Raw genomic sequence first — 17,331 nt, 5'->3', positions numbered from 1 at the left:
AGAACTGCCACGGACAACCAGATTTCAATAAAGCAAAGAAATGTCAACTAGAACATAACAATAATAAGGAAAACGTCTTGTCCAATGTTTAAATAAAAAGTATACACTGCTAATACTGAAGTATGCACCTGGTCTTTTTAAGCCTATAGTAAAGAGCCTGCGCGGTGGGTAATGACCTTTGAGGACAGCTGGTAAAAGTACTCTGGATGTATTTGTGAGCTGCAGTCTAGTGTGTGAGACTCAGGGCCAGGGCAGCCCCTTATCCCTCCCTGATGGGGCATTTGTCAAAGCCAGCGCTGCTTTCAGTACACACACACTGCTCTGAAGTGGCCGGCGCTGAACCAGGCTTGTTCCCAGTACTCTAATGAATCACAGCCCTCCCCATTAGGAAAATAAAACTAGGGGTTTATGGGGACAAATGAGAAATCAGTGGAATTTCCTCACCTCACCTCCATCGATGATACACTTCCCAGATTGTTCAGGCAATATCTCTAACCAACCACTACATCTGTCACTTATTTGCCTTTTATTGTGTCATAAGCATAGATTACTACAACTGTTACTACGGGTACACTGGAAGCCTGTACAAAGCACATGTGAGGGACTCATTATCCCCTAATGCACTATCATTCAAAAGAGATTAAAGACTTTAAAACCAGGCTAATCAGTGGCTTTTGTCTAAATTGGGCTGACTCACATGGCTTTACATCAACTACTGTACATGACAATGGAATTATCTCCCTATCAAAGGTACTCACCATGACAGCATCCCCTTTATCTGTGGAACTCTCTCTGGAACTCCCTGTACTGTTTGTCAAGTCATCTAGCAGGTCACCAGAGGACAACTCGGCATTCTAAAATATTAAGAAATTAAAAATTAAAAGGCAGTAGATGTAAAAGAATAGATCTAAATGGCATACTGTATAATAAATTGTCTCGTTTTTAATCCCAGTATAAATTACATACATATTGTCTTAATTTTTATGAAATATAATAATAAAATATCTTGATATTTCAGAGAGGACTGCAAAGTTCTGTAGTTAGTTAGTACCTGGTGTGTGGGGGGTGTTCTTGGGGAGCGTGGAGCTTTGGGGGCCGGTCCGTCACACATAGGGAGGTGGAGGTTACAGTGGTGTCTGGCTGCGTCGGGGTCACCCATCACAAAGGTCATCTGTCTCAGAGCACCCTGAGACAGACAGACAGACAGGTAGAAACCTGAAACACTGTTGCTGAAAGGTGAGGAGATCCCTCAGACACACAGTAAGGAAGGCTTCACCTTCCACCTTCCACCCAGCCTAATTACTTACAACAGTCACAGTATAAAGTACTGGATTATCTCACTGATCTGTGTGAGATCTCTTTAGGACAGATCAATTGGACAGGCAGCCAAGAGTAAATACCCATGGAAATCCAACCCTGACCATGAAGTTCCCATGCCATCCCTTCCAACCAGCCCAGCCATCTCTTCTGTCCCCGACCTTTAGTCTTTGCAATACAGTAGGCTGAGATCATCCAGATAATTTGGCAGTACAGTGATAGTAATATAGGAACTGACTAGAGCCAATATGATATGGCAACCAGACCCTGCCTGTGTCTGTCCATGATGAATTGGCACCGAGAGTAACGGCTCTGGATTAAATTAAAGTGAAGAGAAGCTGGTTTCAGGAGAATCAGTAATCTCTCTCTGGGAGGATTAATGAGCAGGCAGAGAATGACCAGATTCCCAAAAACTATTTCTGTTTACATTTTGTCACATAACTTAAGATGACAAAGTTCATTGCATTATTGAATTCGAAAAATACATTTTGGATTTATGATATATAGTATTACAACTGCAGAAAACCAACAGCAAATTAAGTGAATCATTCTCAGCGAGTAAGTCAAGCTGACAACTGCCTAGTAATTGGTGATGGGACATTAACTTCTCTCTACTGCCATCGAGTGGCAGGCACCTTCTCTCTGAACATATCTAGTGCTTGAAATCATGAGGAATAGAAAAATATTCAGATTATTATTTATTATATACTGTTACATTACTAGTGAATACTGTAGATGAAAGTGTGAGTGACATTTGAGTATCCGAGAAACCCTTACCTCAAATGGAGTCTCAAAGCCCTCTATGATGCCCCCCAGCATCAGCAGACCATCAGTGGTAATGTCCTGTCCAGGGTAGGTCCAATTCACCCTCTCCACCAGCTCACAGTCCACATAGAGGGCCAGCCAGCTGGAGGACACACCTACAGAGACCTGGTGCCACTGGCCGTCAGGCAGCATACCTACTGGAAACCTAGAGGGACATGACGGGATGGGAGGTTAATTTACTTCATTTGTATTGCTTGACTTATTGTTTTTAGCTGCAAGTGAAGCAAAGCACCTCAGCTTCATTTACTATACTGTACAAAAAGTCAGAAAGACAGAATGAATCTAAACTAGGAGGTGAAACTAACAACGTACTCGTAATGTCTGTGGTGAGTGGAGACGAAGGTGACCGTGTGTGGGCTGAGACGGAGCTGCAGCTGGATGTGGCTGTAGGGACTGAGCACGGTGACCAGGCTACTCTCCTCCTGCTGAACACTACGCAGCTCCATCAGCACACTGAACTCATCTACAAACCTGGGAGGGAGCACAGTATATGTGAGGTAGCACAATATAAATAACTTAAACAAAATGTTTATAGTATGTTAATTGGAATAATACCTTGGTCCAAATGCCTGGTGTGTGGGCATTGCCAGTGTGGCGTACAGGCCAATGTGAAGAGTCGGACACCTCTGGGTCCCCACAGATAAGGATACATTAGTGGTGTTGACGGCCAGCTGGGACAGGTGCTCCAACACGTTCACCTTCTCTGTAGGAAGAACAGAACAAGACAGCAGCCATTCACTACATCTCTTTCACTACTGAGTACCCTGGCCGACATGACAGATTGAACAGCGTTTCCATCCGGGTCTCATTCTCCCCTAAAGCCTGCACTTCTCCACATGTAGTCACAGTAGAGCCAGTCTAATCATTTAGCAGAGCAGGAGCACAGAGAGCAGTATTTCTTACCCACAATGGGTAAGGAATGACACCCTAATATTGCTCATTTATTTTTGAGTGAGGACTGGGGCAGCAGCCCAGGACAGCAACAGCCTTGAAGGAAGGAAGGAAGGATGATGAACAAACAGACACTTCCTCCCCGCTGTGGAGAGAGGACCTCCGGCCGTCAAGACGTTACCAGTAACGGAGCCACAAAATGGTGCTGGAGGCATGCACTGTGTCACTTTTATTTGAAATAAGAATAGACTGCGTGCATGTGAGTGTGTGGTGAAAACACTCTCATGTTAACTGCAGATCACATTAATCTTTCAGTCCCCTGTCTCTGCAAACAATACCCCAAATGACAAAGCAAAAAAAGGTTTTTATAAAGTTTGTAAATGTATTAAAAATAATTATTCTGAAGAAAAAACCCAGAAATACCTTATTTACATAAGTATTCAGACCCTTTGCTATGCGACTCGAAATTGAGCTCTGGTGCATCCTGTTTCCATTGATCATCCTTGAGATGTTTCTACAATTTGATTGGAGTCCACCTGTGGTAAACTCAATTGATTGGACATGATTTGGAAAGGCACACACCTATCTATATAAGGTCCCACAGTTGAAAGTGCATGTCAGAGCAAAAACCAAGCCATGAGGTCGAAGGAATTGTCTGTAGAGCTCCGAGACAGGATTGTGTCGAGGCACAGATCTGGGGAAGGGTACCAAAATATGTCTGCAGCATTAAAGGTCCCAAGAACTCAGTGGCCTCCATCATTCTTAAATGGAAGAAGTTTGGAACCACCAAGACTCTTCCTAGAGCTGGCCGCCTGGCCAAACCGAGCAATCAGGGGAGAAGGGCCTTGGTCAGGGAGGTGACCAAGAACCCGATGGTCACTCTGACATAGCTCTAGAGTTCCTCTGTGGAGATGGGAGAACCTTCCAGAAGGACAATCATCTCTGCAGCACTCCACCAATCAGGCCTTTATGGTAGAGTGGTCAGACGGAAGCCATTCCTCAGTAAAAGGCACATGACAGCCCGCTTGGAGTTTGCCAAAAGGCACCTAAAGACTCTCAGACCATTAGAAACAAGATTCTCTGTTCTGATGAAACCAAGATTCAACTCTTTGGCCTGAATGCCAAGCGTCACATCTGGAGGAAACCTGGCACCATCCCTACGGTGAAGCATGGTGGTGGCAGCATCATGCAGTGGGGGTGTTTTTCAGCAGCAGGGAGACTAGTCAGGATCGAGGCAAAGATGAATGGAGCAAAGTACAGAGAGATCCTTAATGAAAACCTGCTCCAGAGTGCTCAGGACCTCAGACTGTGGTGAAAGTTCACCTTTCAACAGGACAATGACCCTAAGCACACAGCCAAGACAACACAGGAGTGGCTTCAGGACAAGTCTCTGAATGTCCTTGACTGGCCCAGCCAGTGCCGGACTTAAACCCAATCGAACGTCTCTGGAGAGACCTGAAAATACCTGTACAACAACGCTCCCCATCCAACCTGACAGAGCTTGAGAGGATCTGCAGAGAAGAATGGGAGAAACTCCCCTAATACAGGTGTCATACCCAAGAAGACTCAAGGCTGTAATTGCTGCCAAAGGTGCTTCAACAAAGTACTGAGGAAATGGTCTGAATACTTATATAAATATAATATTTCAGTTTTTTATATTTTTAATAAATTAGAAAACATTTATAAAAACCTGTTTTTGTTCGGTCATTATGGGGTATTGTGTGTAGATTGATGAGGGGGAAAAAAAATATTTCATCAATTTTAGAACAAGGCTGTAACCTAACAAAATGTGGAAAAAGTCAACGGGTCTGAATACTTTCCGAAGGCACCGTATGTGTACTGAGAGGATCAAGACATCACAGGCCTCAGGATTCTCCTTCTTCAATGCCAAGAGTTCCAAAAATATCTAATTTTACCCTTTCTTCTTGGCAGATGGATCCTTCTTGAATTACGGTAGCATTTGGACATGGCATTTTTAGATACTACTGCGCTGTTAGATACTACTGCTCTGTTGGAGCTAGGAACACAAGCATTTCACTACACCTGCAATAACATCTGCTAAATATGTGTATGTGACCAATACAATTTGATTAGATTAGATTTTGGGGGGGGGGGGGGGGAATACTTATTTTTTTCGAGATTTTTTATTTATTAAATGTTTTTCGGTACATCTTCCCATTCTAAATCAACTAATATGATAGCTTAATGACTTTAAATCATTTTTACCATAATATTGTGCTACCAGTAGGAGTAGCACTGTCAATTATGGTAACACCAATGAGACATTTTAGGTTATTGAGGATTTTCTTAAATGGACGCCACAGATGATCAAATCTAAGGTCATAAACCCTTCCAAAATAATTTATAAAAATTATATGATTAATCATTTTTCTCATAATGTTATTTCCATTAATTTAAATTGAGTAACACCAAGTGACACCTTAGATTTAGACACAGCAAATTATCAATGGAATCCTCACATTTATGACATACTAAAAGGGTGTTATTAGCTAATCCTTTTCATTAATAATAGACCCCTCCCCCAATAACTGTTTGCCACTGGAGGGAATGCTCAAGGTAACACCAATGACATAAAACTGAGGGACAGACACTAAACTAGTAATAAAAAAGTATTTTAATAGCCTTCTTTATTTTTATTTATCTATACAATATATTAAATACTTTTGTTCAAAATAATAGATATCTCTAAATCCACAAAACATGTCACTACAACTCTACACATCACTACTGGGACAAGTCAATTTGCTTACCCTAAGTACGTTAATCAATGCATAAACATAAGGTTTTGCAGTATAAAGGACTTGCATTGTTATATCATTGAAAAACAGTTAAATATAAACAAAAACATGTAGGATGTGTAACTATTTGTATTTTAAAGTGTTTTTCATGGTTGCAAAGGCAAGGGACGCAAATACCACAGCAATTCAAGAATGACCCGGATATACATACGGAAGGCCATGGATTTTCAAGTTTTATTAGTCGTATGTACGTGATACACATGGTATACACCGTCCAACGAAATGCTTACTTACTTAAGTTCCTTATCTTGAGTGTGTGTGTCACAGGAGGCTGCTGAGGGGAGGACGGCTCATAATAACGGCCGAAATGGAGCAAATGGAATGGCATCAAACACCTGGAAACCATGTGTTTGATGTATTTGATACCATTCCACTGATTCCGCTCCAGTCATTACAATGAGCTCGTTCTCCCCAATTAGAGTGCCAACAACCTCCAGTGGCGTGTGTGTGACTATGTGTGTGCGCGTGCATATGTGTGTTCCTGCGTGCATGTGTGTGTGTGTGGTGAAAACACTCCCATGTTAACTGCAGATCACATTAATCTTTCAGTCCCCTGTGTCTCACACTACCAGCCCGCAGCGCAGCAGTCTCCCTCCAGACCTGGAGGACTCCAGTCACACATGACTACTCTCTGATAACGTGATGAAAAGCCTGCTGTGAGCCACATTCAGCATTCCACAACTCACCAGGGCATATAGTCTACTGTACAGCTACAGCACGGTACTGAACAGAGCAAGGTATTGAATACAAGGTGCTTATGGTTGGACATTCCAGCATGCCTGTATTAAGCCTAATCCATTGATTACCATATTGTTACGACTTCCGCCAAAGTCGGCTCCTCTCCTTGTTCGGGCGGCGTTCAGCGTCACCGGTCTTCTAGCCATCGCCGCTCCACTGTTCATTGTTCCATTTGTTTTGTCTTGTTTCCCTGCACACCTGGTTTACATTCCCTAATCACACTACATATATTTTCCCTCTGTTCCCCCCATGTCTTTGTGTGGAATTGTTTTTGTTACATGTTTCGTGTTACGCGCCAGGCTGGTTTTTCCCCGGGTACCGTGTTGTACCCGAGTATGTTTATTGTTACTTATGCATTATTGTGACTGTTGTCACGCTTTGCACTTTTGCCATTTGGCTGGAGGTTTTTTGACGCAGTTGCGTCCGTCTGTTGTTACTTCTGCCAATTAAAGTGTGCGCCTGATCACAACTCTCAGCTCTCCTGCACCTGACTTCTTACCAGTAGCGCACATCTGACACATATTGTTATGTTCCATTATGTGGAGTATGTATTTTTGTAATACAACATTATCAAACTGTACACATCTTCTTATGCATGTATCAAGGTAAATCCTGAATCAGAGATGACAAGAAAAGGCCATTTACCTGAGAAACCCGCACTTACTGGCACAGCTGAAAACATGTCTCTCCCGCTAGAAAGGTTCAAATGAAAACTACCTGATAGAGATCATGCTCTAATTGGTTGGCTAGTTGGGCTTTGTAACAACATGTCTAGAAGTCCATATTCTCTGCTGAACCCAATTCTCAGAGAAAACAGGTAACATGGTGGGTCCATGCTGTTACCTAGACAGTAAAGTAGAGTCGTCAGCGGCTCTTTTTAAACAGCTCAGTATGACATGTAGAGGCTAACAAAAGTGAACACAGCCATATCTGTGGAGTAGGAAAAGGGAATTTCAAAGCCGACTGAATGACCTGCATACAGGTGGGAACGGAAAAACTCTGACAAGCATCTTGAGCCCATGTGCTGAGAGAGGAGCCGGGAAAGGAGGAGATGGTGAAGAGGTGGAGAGACATGAGGAGAGGAGGAGAGACAGGAGGAGAGGAACAAAGTGGAGAGGAGATTATAGGTCTCTGCCAGTGCCAACACTACAGTGCATCTGTACACCACAGGGAACTGCACAAAATACCTGACAAACTAACAACTAAGACCACAGTAGAGTGGAGTGTGCTTTTGTACAAAGTGAAACATCTAGGCTGGGAAACTGGGAGATAATCTCAGCTGAATAATGTGTTTTAAACCGGTCCCCCTAAAACTGTCTTTCAGCTTCTGCAGGACAAACAAACCCTATCTTGTCTCCACACTTCCAGTATTGGCAGAGTTGTGTTTGCCTAGATCCCAAAGATCTGACAGAGGCCCAATGGCAGGCCCAGCACAGTGTCAAGTGGGTAGAGAGAGAGAGAGAGAGAGAGAGAGAGAGAGAGAGCGAGAGAGAGAGCGAGAGAGAGAGAGAGAGAGAGCGAGAGAGCGAGAGAGAGCGAGAGAGTGAGAGAGAGCGAGAGAGAGAGAGAGAGCAGGCTGCATTATCAGTGGAGGAAGGGGATAACATCTGTTACCTAAGGAGTTTACTTGACCACATCCTCTTGTGTAGACAGACTGACAGATTGGAGCTATTGTAAAATGCCTTGTAGCCTATGCTGTTCCAACACAGGGACAGAACATGCTTCAGTTGTCATGTCTGTCTGGCAAACCGAACAGGGAATTGTTGCCAGGGTTGTATACTCTGGCTGGTTCATCTTGAATTACTAGTAAATTGTTAGGAACACGTAGACAGGAACTCAGTGTTGACTGCCAAATAGTAATCTCAGTCCATTGAGATGGGAGAGTTCAGTAAAGCCTTTGGGTCTAATGTCTGGCTGCAGTTGCCATTTAATGGTCAATTAGCTCCCCTGCACTGGTGTGTGTTTCATTTACATGGATGGTTAACTGAAGTTCAGTCTTGTGGGACCCATTATGTTGTCTGGGGAATAAAGGGGAATAAAAGCTGTGTTTCTTTCCCTTAATTGTGCTCTTAAAGGTAATCAAGGATGGATCAAGTGCACTGGCTGACTAGGGCACTTTCTGATGGGATTGCTGGGTCACATGGCATTATTTAACTCAAACATAGGATAGCCTATAAGACACTATGGTCATGCAACACTGTAACTTTAAATCTATTTTATATCTCTTCACAGTTCATATGATTATTTGTGGGGTCCCTACAGGGTAGCCTAGCGGTTTGGGCCAGTAACCAAAAGGCTGCTGGTTCGAGTCCCAGAGCCGACTAGGTGAAAAATCTGCCGATGTGCCCTTGACCAAGGCACTTAACCCTATTTGCTCCTGTAAGTCGCTCTGGATAAGAGCGTCTGCTAAATGACGAAAATGTTAATAATGGGTCCTAATTGGGGTTCCATCCCTCTTGACCTCCTTGCAGATTATCAGATCTTCAAATTCCTCAAGGCCTTGTTGATTGTGCATTCATGGCTATGAATGGTATGAGTGACATCTTAGGCTTGCAGTGGAGTTTTGCTATTCACCATTACCCAGAGTGAGATGATACACATATGGAATGGCATCTGCTATACTGTTATGAGCCTGGGCCCTAATCCTGTATGAACTCTCTTCTCTCAGATTTCACCAGAGCATTGTACCTATTGAATTCTTGTTTCAAATTCCCAACATTCTCTTCCAATAAAAAGTAAACCCCTCAAATATTTTCTAACTTCCCCTTTTTCAGAAGGATAATATTTAAATACAAAACGGTGACCCAAAGTAGCCAGAAAGTAGCCCAACACCTCTGGGCATTGTGTGTATATAAATTACCTTGCCAGGGGCCTCATTTATAAAAGTTGTGTATGCACAAAATATGCCCCAAAACATGTGTGCGCCAGTTTTCATGCAAAAGCTGGCATTTATAAAAACTGTACTTGACGTGAGAATGTGCTTATCCTTCCGCAAACTTTAGACCACACGTACGCACAGTTTCTAGTGGTTGAAGCATTGCATTGCAAGAAGGCAACATTAGCCTAGTAGCCTTGTGCAAATGGGGAATTCGGAAAGTATTCAGACCTCTTGACTTTTTCCACATTTTGTTACGTTACAGCCTTATTATAACATGGATTAAATACATTTCTTCCTCAGCAATCTACACACAATACCCCATAATGACAAAGCAAAAACAGGTTTTAGAAGGGTTTGCAAATGTATGAAAAATAAGTATTCAGACCCTTTGCTATGAGACTCGAAGTTGAGCTCTGGTGCATCCTGTTTCCATTGATCATCCTTGAGAAGTTTCTACAACTTGATTGGAGTCCACCTGTGATACATTCAATTGATTGGACATGATTTGGAAAGGCATACACCGGTCTATATAAGGTCCCACAGTTGACAATGCATGTCAGAGCAAAAACCAAGCCATGAGGTCAAAGGAATTGATCATAGAGCTCCGAGACAGGATTGTGACGAGGCACAGATCTGGGGAAGGGTACCAAAGTATTTCAGCAGCATTGAAGGTCCCCAATAACACAGTGGCCTCCATCATTCTTAAATGGAAGAAGTTTGGAAGCACCAACACTCTTCCTAGAGCTGGCCGCCTAGCCAAACTGAGCAATCGGGGAAGAAGGGCCTTGGTCAGGGAGGTGACCAAGAACCTGATGGTCACTCTGACAGAGCTCCAGAGTTCCTCTTTGGAAATGGGAGAACCTTCCAGAAGGGCAACCATCTCCACAGCACTCCACCAAATAGGTCTTTATGGTAGAATGGCCAGAACGAAGCCACTAATCAGAAAAAGGCACATGACAGCCCACTTGGAGTTTGCCAAAAGGCACCTAAAGACTCTCAGACCATTAGAAACAAGATTCTCTGTTCTGATGAAACCAAGATTGAACTCTTTGACCCAACGGTGAAGCATGGTGGTGGCAGCATCATGATGTGGGGATGTTTTTCTGCGGCAGGGACTGGGAGATTAGTCAGGATCGAGGCAAAGATGAATGGAGCAAAGTACAGAGAGGTCCTTGATCCAGAGCATTCAGGACCTTAGACTGAGGCAAAGATTCACCTTCCAACAGGACAACGACCCTAAGCACACAGCCAAGACAATGCAGGAGTGGCTTCGGGACAGGTATCTGAATGTCCTTGAGTGGCCCAGCCAGTGTCTGGACTGGAACCCGATCGAACATCTCTGGAGAGACCTGAAAATAGCTGTGCAGCAATGCTCCCCATCCAACCTGATAGAGCTTGAGAGGATCTGCAGAGAAGATTGGGAGAGACTCCCCAAATACAAGTATGCCAAGCTTGTAGCGTCATACCCAAGAAGACTTGAGGCTGTAATCGCTGCCAAAGGTCTTTCAACAAAGTACTGAGTAAAGGGTCTGAATACTTGTATAAATGTGATATTTACATTGAATGTTTTGAAATAAATTTGCAAACATTTTGAATAACCTGTTTTTGCTTTGTCATTATGGGGTATTGTGTGTAGATTGGTGAGGGGAAAAAACGATTTAATACATTTTAGAATAAGGCTGTAACGTACAAAATGTTGAAAAAGTCAAGGGGTCTGAATTCTTTCCGAATGCACTGTGTGATGACTTATTCATAACAAAAAACAGATAGCTAAATATAATAACAAGATGCAATAATTTGCTGTTCGTGAGAAGAGCGAAAATCTATTCATTTTATCTTTACATTCTAAAATAATTAGATATCTATTTCCGATTATTTATTTCATTATCATTGCAGAATAAATTCCTTACCTTTTCTGACTGTGATAGTTTCATATAGGGCTAAGAATATAGGGATAAGAATTGAGATATATGAGAATGCCATGTGAGTGAGAGATGCTTCGGAGCACGGCAGCCAGGAAAAGGTATGGATTTTTTAGGGGGCATTACAGCCACACAACTGGGATGCCACCGGGAAATTCGAGGCCTGGTGAGAATATTATCAAGTGCTTGTCATATTGTGAATGAGAGACTGATGAAGTGTGTGCAGCCTGCACAAGAAACAAATCAGAGATCATTCTTTTCATGCAACTTTTTTAATTAGAGTCGCATCATGCAGCCTTAGAATGTATTAAAAATCTAAACATATAAGCCAACGCATATAGGAAGATCTGTTTCTTTGCTTACTGCTCAAAACAGAATAGCCGCATGTGTGCACTTCCTTGGAAATCGTTTGGAGAAAAGATCCTTTCTATTTCATTCAGCTATGTTCAATTGTATTCTTGGTACAATAAAATAATAAGAAAGAATGCCACAGAATTGTAAGCAAATCGTGTCTGCTAAATGAACTAGTGTAGCCCACAGCCATATGGCATAGCCAATTCAGGGCCTAACACATTCTGTTTTACCTGATAATTAATTCCACCCACCTGGTGTCCCAGGTCTAAATCAGTCCCTAATTAGAGAGCGAGCAACAATGAAATAATGCAGTGAAACTGGCTTTGAGGTCCAGAGTTGAGTTTGAGGGGTGTATGCTATTTTAAATGGATTTATTAGACTTTTTAAAATGTAGATATTCCAAAGGTCTGCATCAGTGGCTTGAAGGCTATGCATGGAAGCCAGGAGATGCTAAATGTGTTCATGTAAATTGTTGTGGAAATTACTGGGGAGCCAGGCCCAGCCAGTCAGAATTTGTTTTACCCCACAAAAGGGCCTTATTACAGACAAAAATACTCTGCAGTTTCATCAGCTGTCCGGGTGGCTGGTCTCAGACGATCCCGCAGGTGAAGAAGCCAGATGTAGAGGTTCTGGGCTGGCATGGTTACACATGGTCTGCGGTTGTGAGGCCGGTTGGACGTACTACCAAATTCTTTAAAATGACGTGTGAGGTGGGTTATAGTAGAGAAATTAACATTCAATTCTCTGGCAATAGCTCTGGTGGACATTCCTGCAGTCAGCATGCCAATTGCACACTCCCGCAAAACTTGAGACATCTACAGCATTGTGATGTGCGACAACACTGCACATATTAGAGTGGCCTTTTATTGTCCCCAGCACAAGGTGCACCTGTGTAATGATCATACTGTTTAATCAGATGGATTATCTTGGAAAAGGAGAAATGCTCACTAACAGGGATATAAACAAATTTGTGCATTTTTTTTGCGTATGGAACATTTCTGGGATCTTTTATTTGAGCTTATGAAACATGGGACCAACACTTTACATGTTGCGTTTATGTTTTTGTTCAGCATAGATGGATCATCTGGAACATTGACTTTTTTGGGTATTCTGTGGATAAAAGCACCCTTCCATGCCATGAGTCAGGTACCTTTCCATGAATCAGTCAGGCATCGAAGATATGCATGAGGGCATGGGAGGAATGGAGTCTTATGGCCTTTAAAATCTCGTAAGTGACATCTGATCCGTTAGCCTTTTTGTTTGGTAGGGAAGTCAAAAATTATCTACCCCTTCAAGGGTAAAAGTCATTGTATCTGGGAAATAATCTGGTTGTACTGTTTCAATAGTTTCACACCAAGGGAGCGTGGTCAGCGGTACACTATCAGACCGGGTTTGACATCTGTCATTATAGTAGTTCTGTACATTAGCAACATTACTCGTACTGGGTGGGGGTATGGGGTATGCACTGTTGTTCAGAATAATGTCAATCGCTTCAGATTTGTGATGTTGCCCTAAGTATTCCAATTTCTCCCTGCATACCTTTCTCATACATACAACCACACACACACACACACACACACACACACACACACACACACACACACACACACACACACACACACACACACACACACACACACACACACACACGGACGGACGGACGGACACGGACATACACACAAAACACACATACATGTATATTGACCCCAGAAAAACACACACAAACATTCACATTCCTTCACACTCTTCACATATGCTGCTGCTACTCTCTGTTTACTATCTATACATAGTCACTTTACCCCTACCTACAGTTGAAGTCGGACGTTTACTTACACTTAGGTTGGAGTCATTAAAGCTTGTTTTTCAACCACTCCCCAAATTTCTTGTTAACAAACTATAGATTTGGCAAGTCAGTTAGGACATATACTTTGTGCATGACACAAGTAATTTTTCCAACAATTGTTTACAGACAGATTATTTCACTTAAAACTCACTGTATCACAATTCCAGTGGGTCAGAAGTTTACATACACTAAGTTGACTGTGCCTTGAAACAGCTTGGAAAATTCCAGAAAATTATGTTATGGCTTTAGAAGCTTCTGGTAGGCTAATTGACATAATTTGAGTCAATTGGAGGTCTACCTGTGGATGTATTTCAAGGCCTACCTTCAAACTCAGTGCCTCTTTGCTTGACATCATGTGAAAATCAAAGGAGATCAGCCAAGACCTCAGAAAAAAATTGTAGACCTCCACAAGTCTGGTTCATCCTTGGGAGCAATTTCCAAACGCCTGAAGGTACCACGTTCATCTGTAAAAACAATAGTACGCAAGTATAAACACCATGGGACCACTCAGCCGTCATACCGCTCAGGAAGGAGACGCGTTCTGTCTCCTAGAGATGAACGTACTTTGGTGCAAAAAGTGAAAATCAATCCCAGAACAAGAGCAAAGGACCTTGTGAAGATGCTGGAGGAAACAGGTACAAAAGTAACTATATCTTCAGTGAAACATGTCCAATATCGACATAACCTGAAAGTCCGCTCAACAAGGAAGAAGCCACTGCTCCAAAAGCACCATAAAAAAGCCAGACTACAGTTTGCAACTGCACATGGGGACAAAGATCATACTTTTTGGAGAAATGTCCTCTGGTCTGATGAAACAAAAATAGAACTGCTTGGCCACAATGACCATCGTTATGTTTGGAGGAAAAAGGAGGAGGCTTGCATGCCGAAGAACACCATCCCAACTGAGAAGCATGGGGATGGCAGCATCATGTTGTGGGGGTGCTTTGCTGCAGGGGGACTGGTGCACTTCACAAAATAGATGGCATCATGAGGCAGAAAAATCATGTGGATATATTGAAGCAACATCTCAAGACATCAGTCAGGAAGTTAAAGCTTGGTTGCAAATGGGTCTTCCAAATGGACAATGACCCCAAGCATACATCCAAAGTTGTGGCAAAATGGCTTAAGGACAACAAAGTCAAGATATTGGAGTGGCTACCACAAAGCCCTGACTTCAACCCTGTATAAATTTTGTGGGCAGAACTGATAAAGCGTGTGCGAGCAAGGAGGCCTACAAACCTGACTCAGTTACACCAGCTCTGTCAGGAGGAATGGGCCAAAATTCACCCAACTTATTGTAGGAAGCTTGTGGAAGGCTACCCAAAACATTTGACCCAAGTTAAACAATTTAAAGGCAATGCTACCAAATACTAATTGAGTGTACGTAAACTTCTGACCCACTGGGAATGTGATGAAAGAAATAAAAGCTGAAATAAAGAATTCTCTCTACTATTATTCTGACATTTCACAGTCTTAAAATAAAGCAGTGATCCTAACTGACCTAAGACAGGGAATTTTTACTAGGATTAAATGTCAGCAATTGTGAAAAACTGAGTTTAAATGTATTTGGCTAAGGTGTATGTAAACTTCCGACTTCAACTGTACATGTCAATCTTACTTCAATTACCTCGACTAACCTGTACCCCTGCTTAGTTACTTTTCAAAACTGCATTTTTGGTTAAGGGCTCTTAAAACCTCTACAGGATCGGTGCCCCCACCCCCACCCGCGGGACGGTTGAGCAAACATAGGCTAATGTGTTTAGCATGAGGGTGTAAGTAACAAGAACTTTTCCCAGGACATATATACACTGCTCAAAAAAATAAAGGGAACACTTAAACAACACATCCTAGATCTGAATGAAAGAAATAATCTTATTAAATACTTTTTTCTTTACATAGTTGAATGTGCTGACAACAAAATCACACAAAAATAATCACACAAAAATAATCAATGGAAATCCAATTTATCAACCCATAGAGGTCTGGATTTGGAGTCACACTCAAAATTAAAGTGGAAAACCACACTACAGGCCGATCCAACTTTGATGTAATGTCCTAAAACAAGTCAAAATGAGGCTCAGTAGTGTGTGTGGCCTCCACGTGCCTGTATGACCTCCCTACAATGCCTGGGCATGCTCCTGATGAGGTGGCGGATGATCTCCTGAGGGATCTCCTCCCAGACCTGGACTAAAGCATCCGCCAACTCCTGGACAGTCTGTGGTGCAATGTGGCGTTGGTGGATGGAGCGAGACATGATGTCCCAGATGTGCTCAGTTGGATTCAGGTCTGGGGAACGGGCGGGCCAGTCCATAGCATCAATGCCTTCCTCTTGCAGGAACTGCTGACACACTCCAGCCACATGAGGTCTAGCATTGTCTTGCATTAGGAGGAACCCAGGGCCAACCGCACCAGCATATGGTCTCACAAAGGGTCTGAGGATCTCATCTCGTTACCTAATGGCAGTCAGGCTACCTCTGGCGAGCACATGGAGGGCTGTGCGGCCCCCCAAAGAAATGCCACCCCACACCTAGACTGACCCACCGCCAAACCGGTCATGCTGGAGGATGTTGCAGGCAGCAGAACGTTCTCCACGGCGTCTCCAGACTCTGTCACGTCTGTCACGTGCTCAGTATGAACCTGCTTTCATCTGTGAAGAGCACAGGGCGCCAGTGGCGAATTTGCCAATCTTGGTGTTCTCTGGCAAATGCCAAACGTCCTGCACGGTGTTGGGCTGTAAGCACAACCCCCACCTGTGGACGTCGGGCCCTCATACCACCCTCATGGAGTCTGTTTCTGACCGTTTGAGCAGACACATGCACATTTGTGGCCTGCTGGAGGTCATTTTGCAGGGCTCTGGCAGTGCTTCTCCTGCTCCTCCTTGCACAAAGGCGGAGGTAGCGGTCCTGCTGCTGGGTTGTTGCCCTCCTACGGCCTCCTCCACGTCTCCTGATGTACTGGCCTGTCTCCTGGTAGCGCCTCCATGCTCTGGACACTACGCTGACAGACACAGCAAACCTTCTTGCCACAGCTCGCATTGATGTGCCATCCTGGATGAGCTGCACTACCTGAGCCACTTGTGTGGGTTGTAGACTCCGTCTCATGCTACCACTAGAGTGAAAGCACCGCCAGCATTCAAACGTGACCAAAACATCAGCCAGGAAGCATAGGAACTGAGAAGTGGTCTGTGGTCTCCACCTGCAGAACCACTCCTTTATTGGGGGTGTCTTGCTTATTGCCTATATTTTCCACCTGTTGTCTATTCCATTCGCACAACAGCATGTGAAATTTATTGTCAATCAGTGTTGCTTCCTAAGTGGACAGTTTGATTTCACAGAAGTGTGATTGACTTGGAGTTACATTGTGTTGTTTAAGTGTTCCCTTTATTTTTTTGAGCAGTGTATATCTGATATGGGCAGAAAGCTTAAATTCTTGTTAATCTAACTGCACTGTCCAATTTACAGTAGCTATTACAGTGAAAGAATACCATGCTATTGTTTGAGGAGAGTGCACATTTATGAACTTGAAAATGTATTAATAAACCAATTTGGCACATTTGGGCAGTCTTGATACAACATTTTTAACATAAATACAATGGTTCAATGAATCAGTCTAAAATGTTGCACATACACTGCTGCCATCTAGTGGCCAAAATCTAAACTGCACCTAACCTGGAATCGTACATTATGGCCTTTCTCTTGCATTTCAAAAATGATGGAACAAAAATGTGTTTTATTCTCCTACATT

At 43.1% G+C, this 17,331-nt stretch overlaps 1 protein-coding gene across 1 annotated transcript in view; it reads right to left on the bottom strand.

Moving 5' to 3' along the window:
• si:dkey-61l1.4 (collagen alpha-1(I) chain) overlaps positions 1-17,331 on the bottom strand; it is a 65,258-nt gene that overhangs the window by 30,325 nt on the left and 17,602 nt on the right. The window contains exons 2-6 of the mRNA XM_029717479.1: positions 2,698-2,845; positions 2,455-2,613; positions 2,095-2,287; positions 1,052-1,186; positions 759-854 (exon numbers count right to left, since the gene is read on the bottom strand). Coding sequence (XP_029573339.1) covers positions 759-854; positions 1,052-1,186; positions 2,095-2,287; positions 2,455-2,613; positions 2,698-2,845 — 731 coding nt within the window. The remainder of the gene's footprint in view (positions 1-758; positions 855-1,051; positions 1,187-2,094; positions 2,288-2,454; positions 2,614-2,697; positions 2,846-17,331) is intronic.

Source organism: Salmo trutta, chromosome 27 (assembly GCF_901001165.1).
Source record: "Salmo trutta chromosome 27, fSalTru1.1, whole genome shotgun sequence".
Lineage (NCBI taxonomy): Eukaryota > Metazoa > Chordata > Actinopteri > Salmoniformes > Salmonidae > Salmo > Salmo trutta.
Note: the sequence above shows the minus strand (reverse complement) of the source record. Positions and strands in the feature narration are given on the sequence as shown.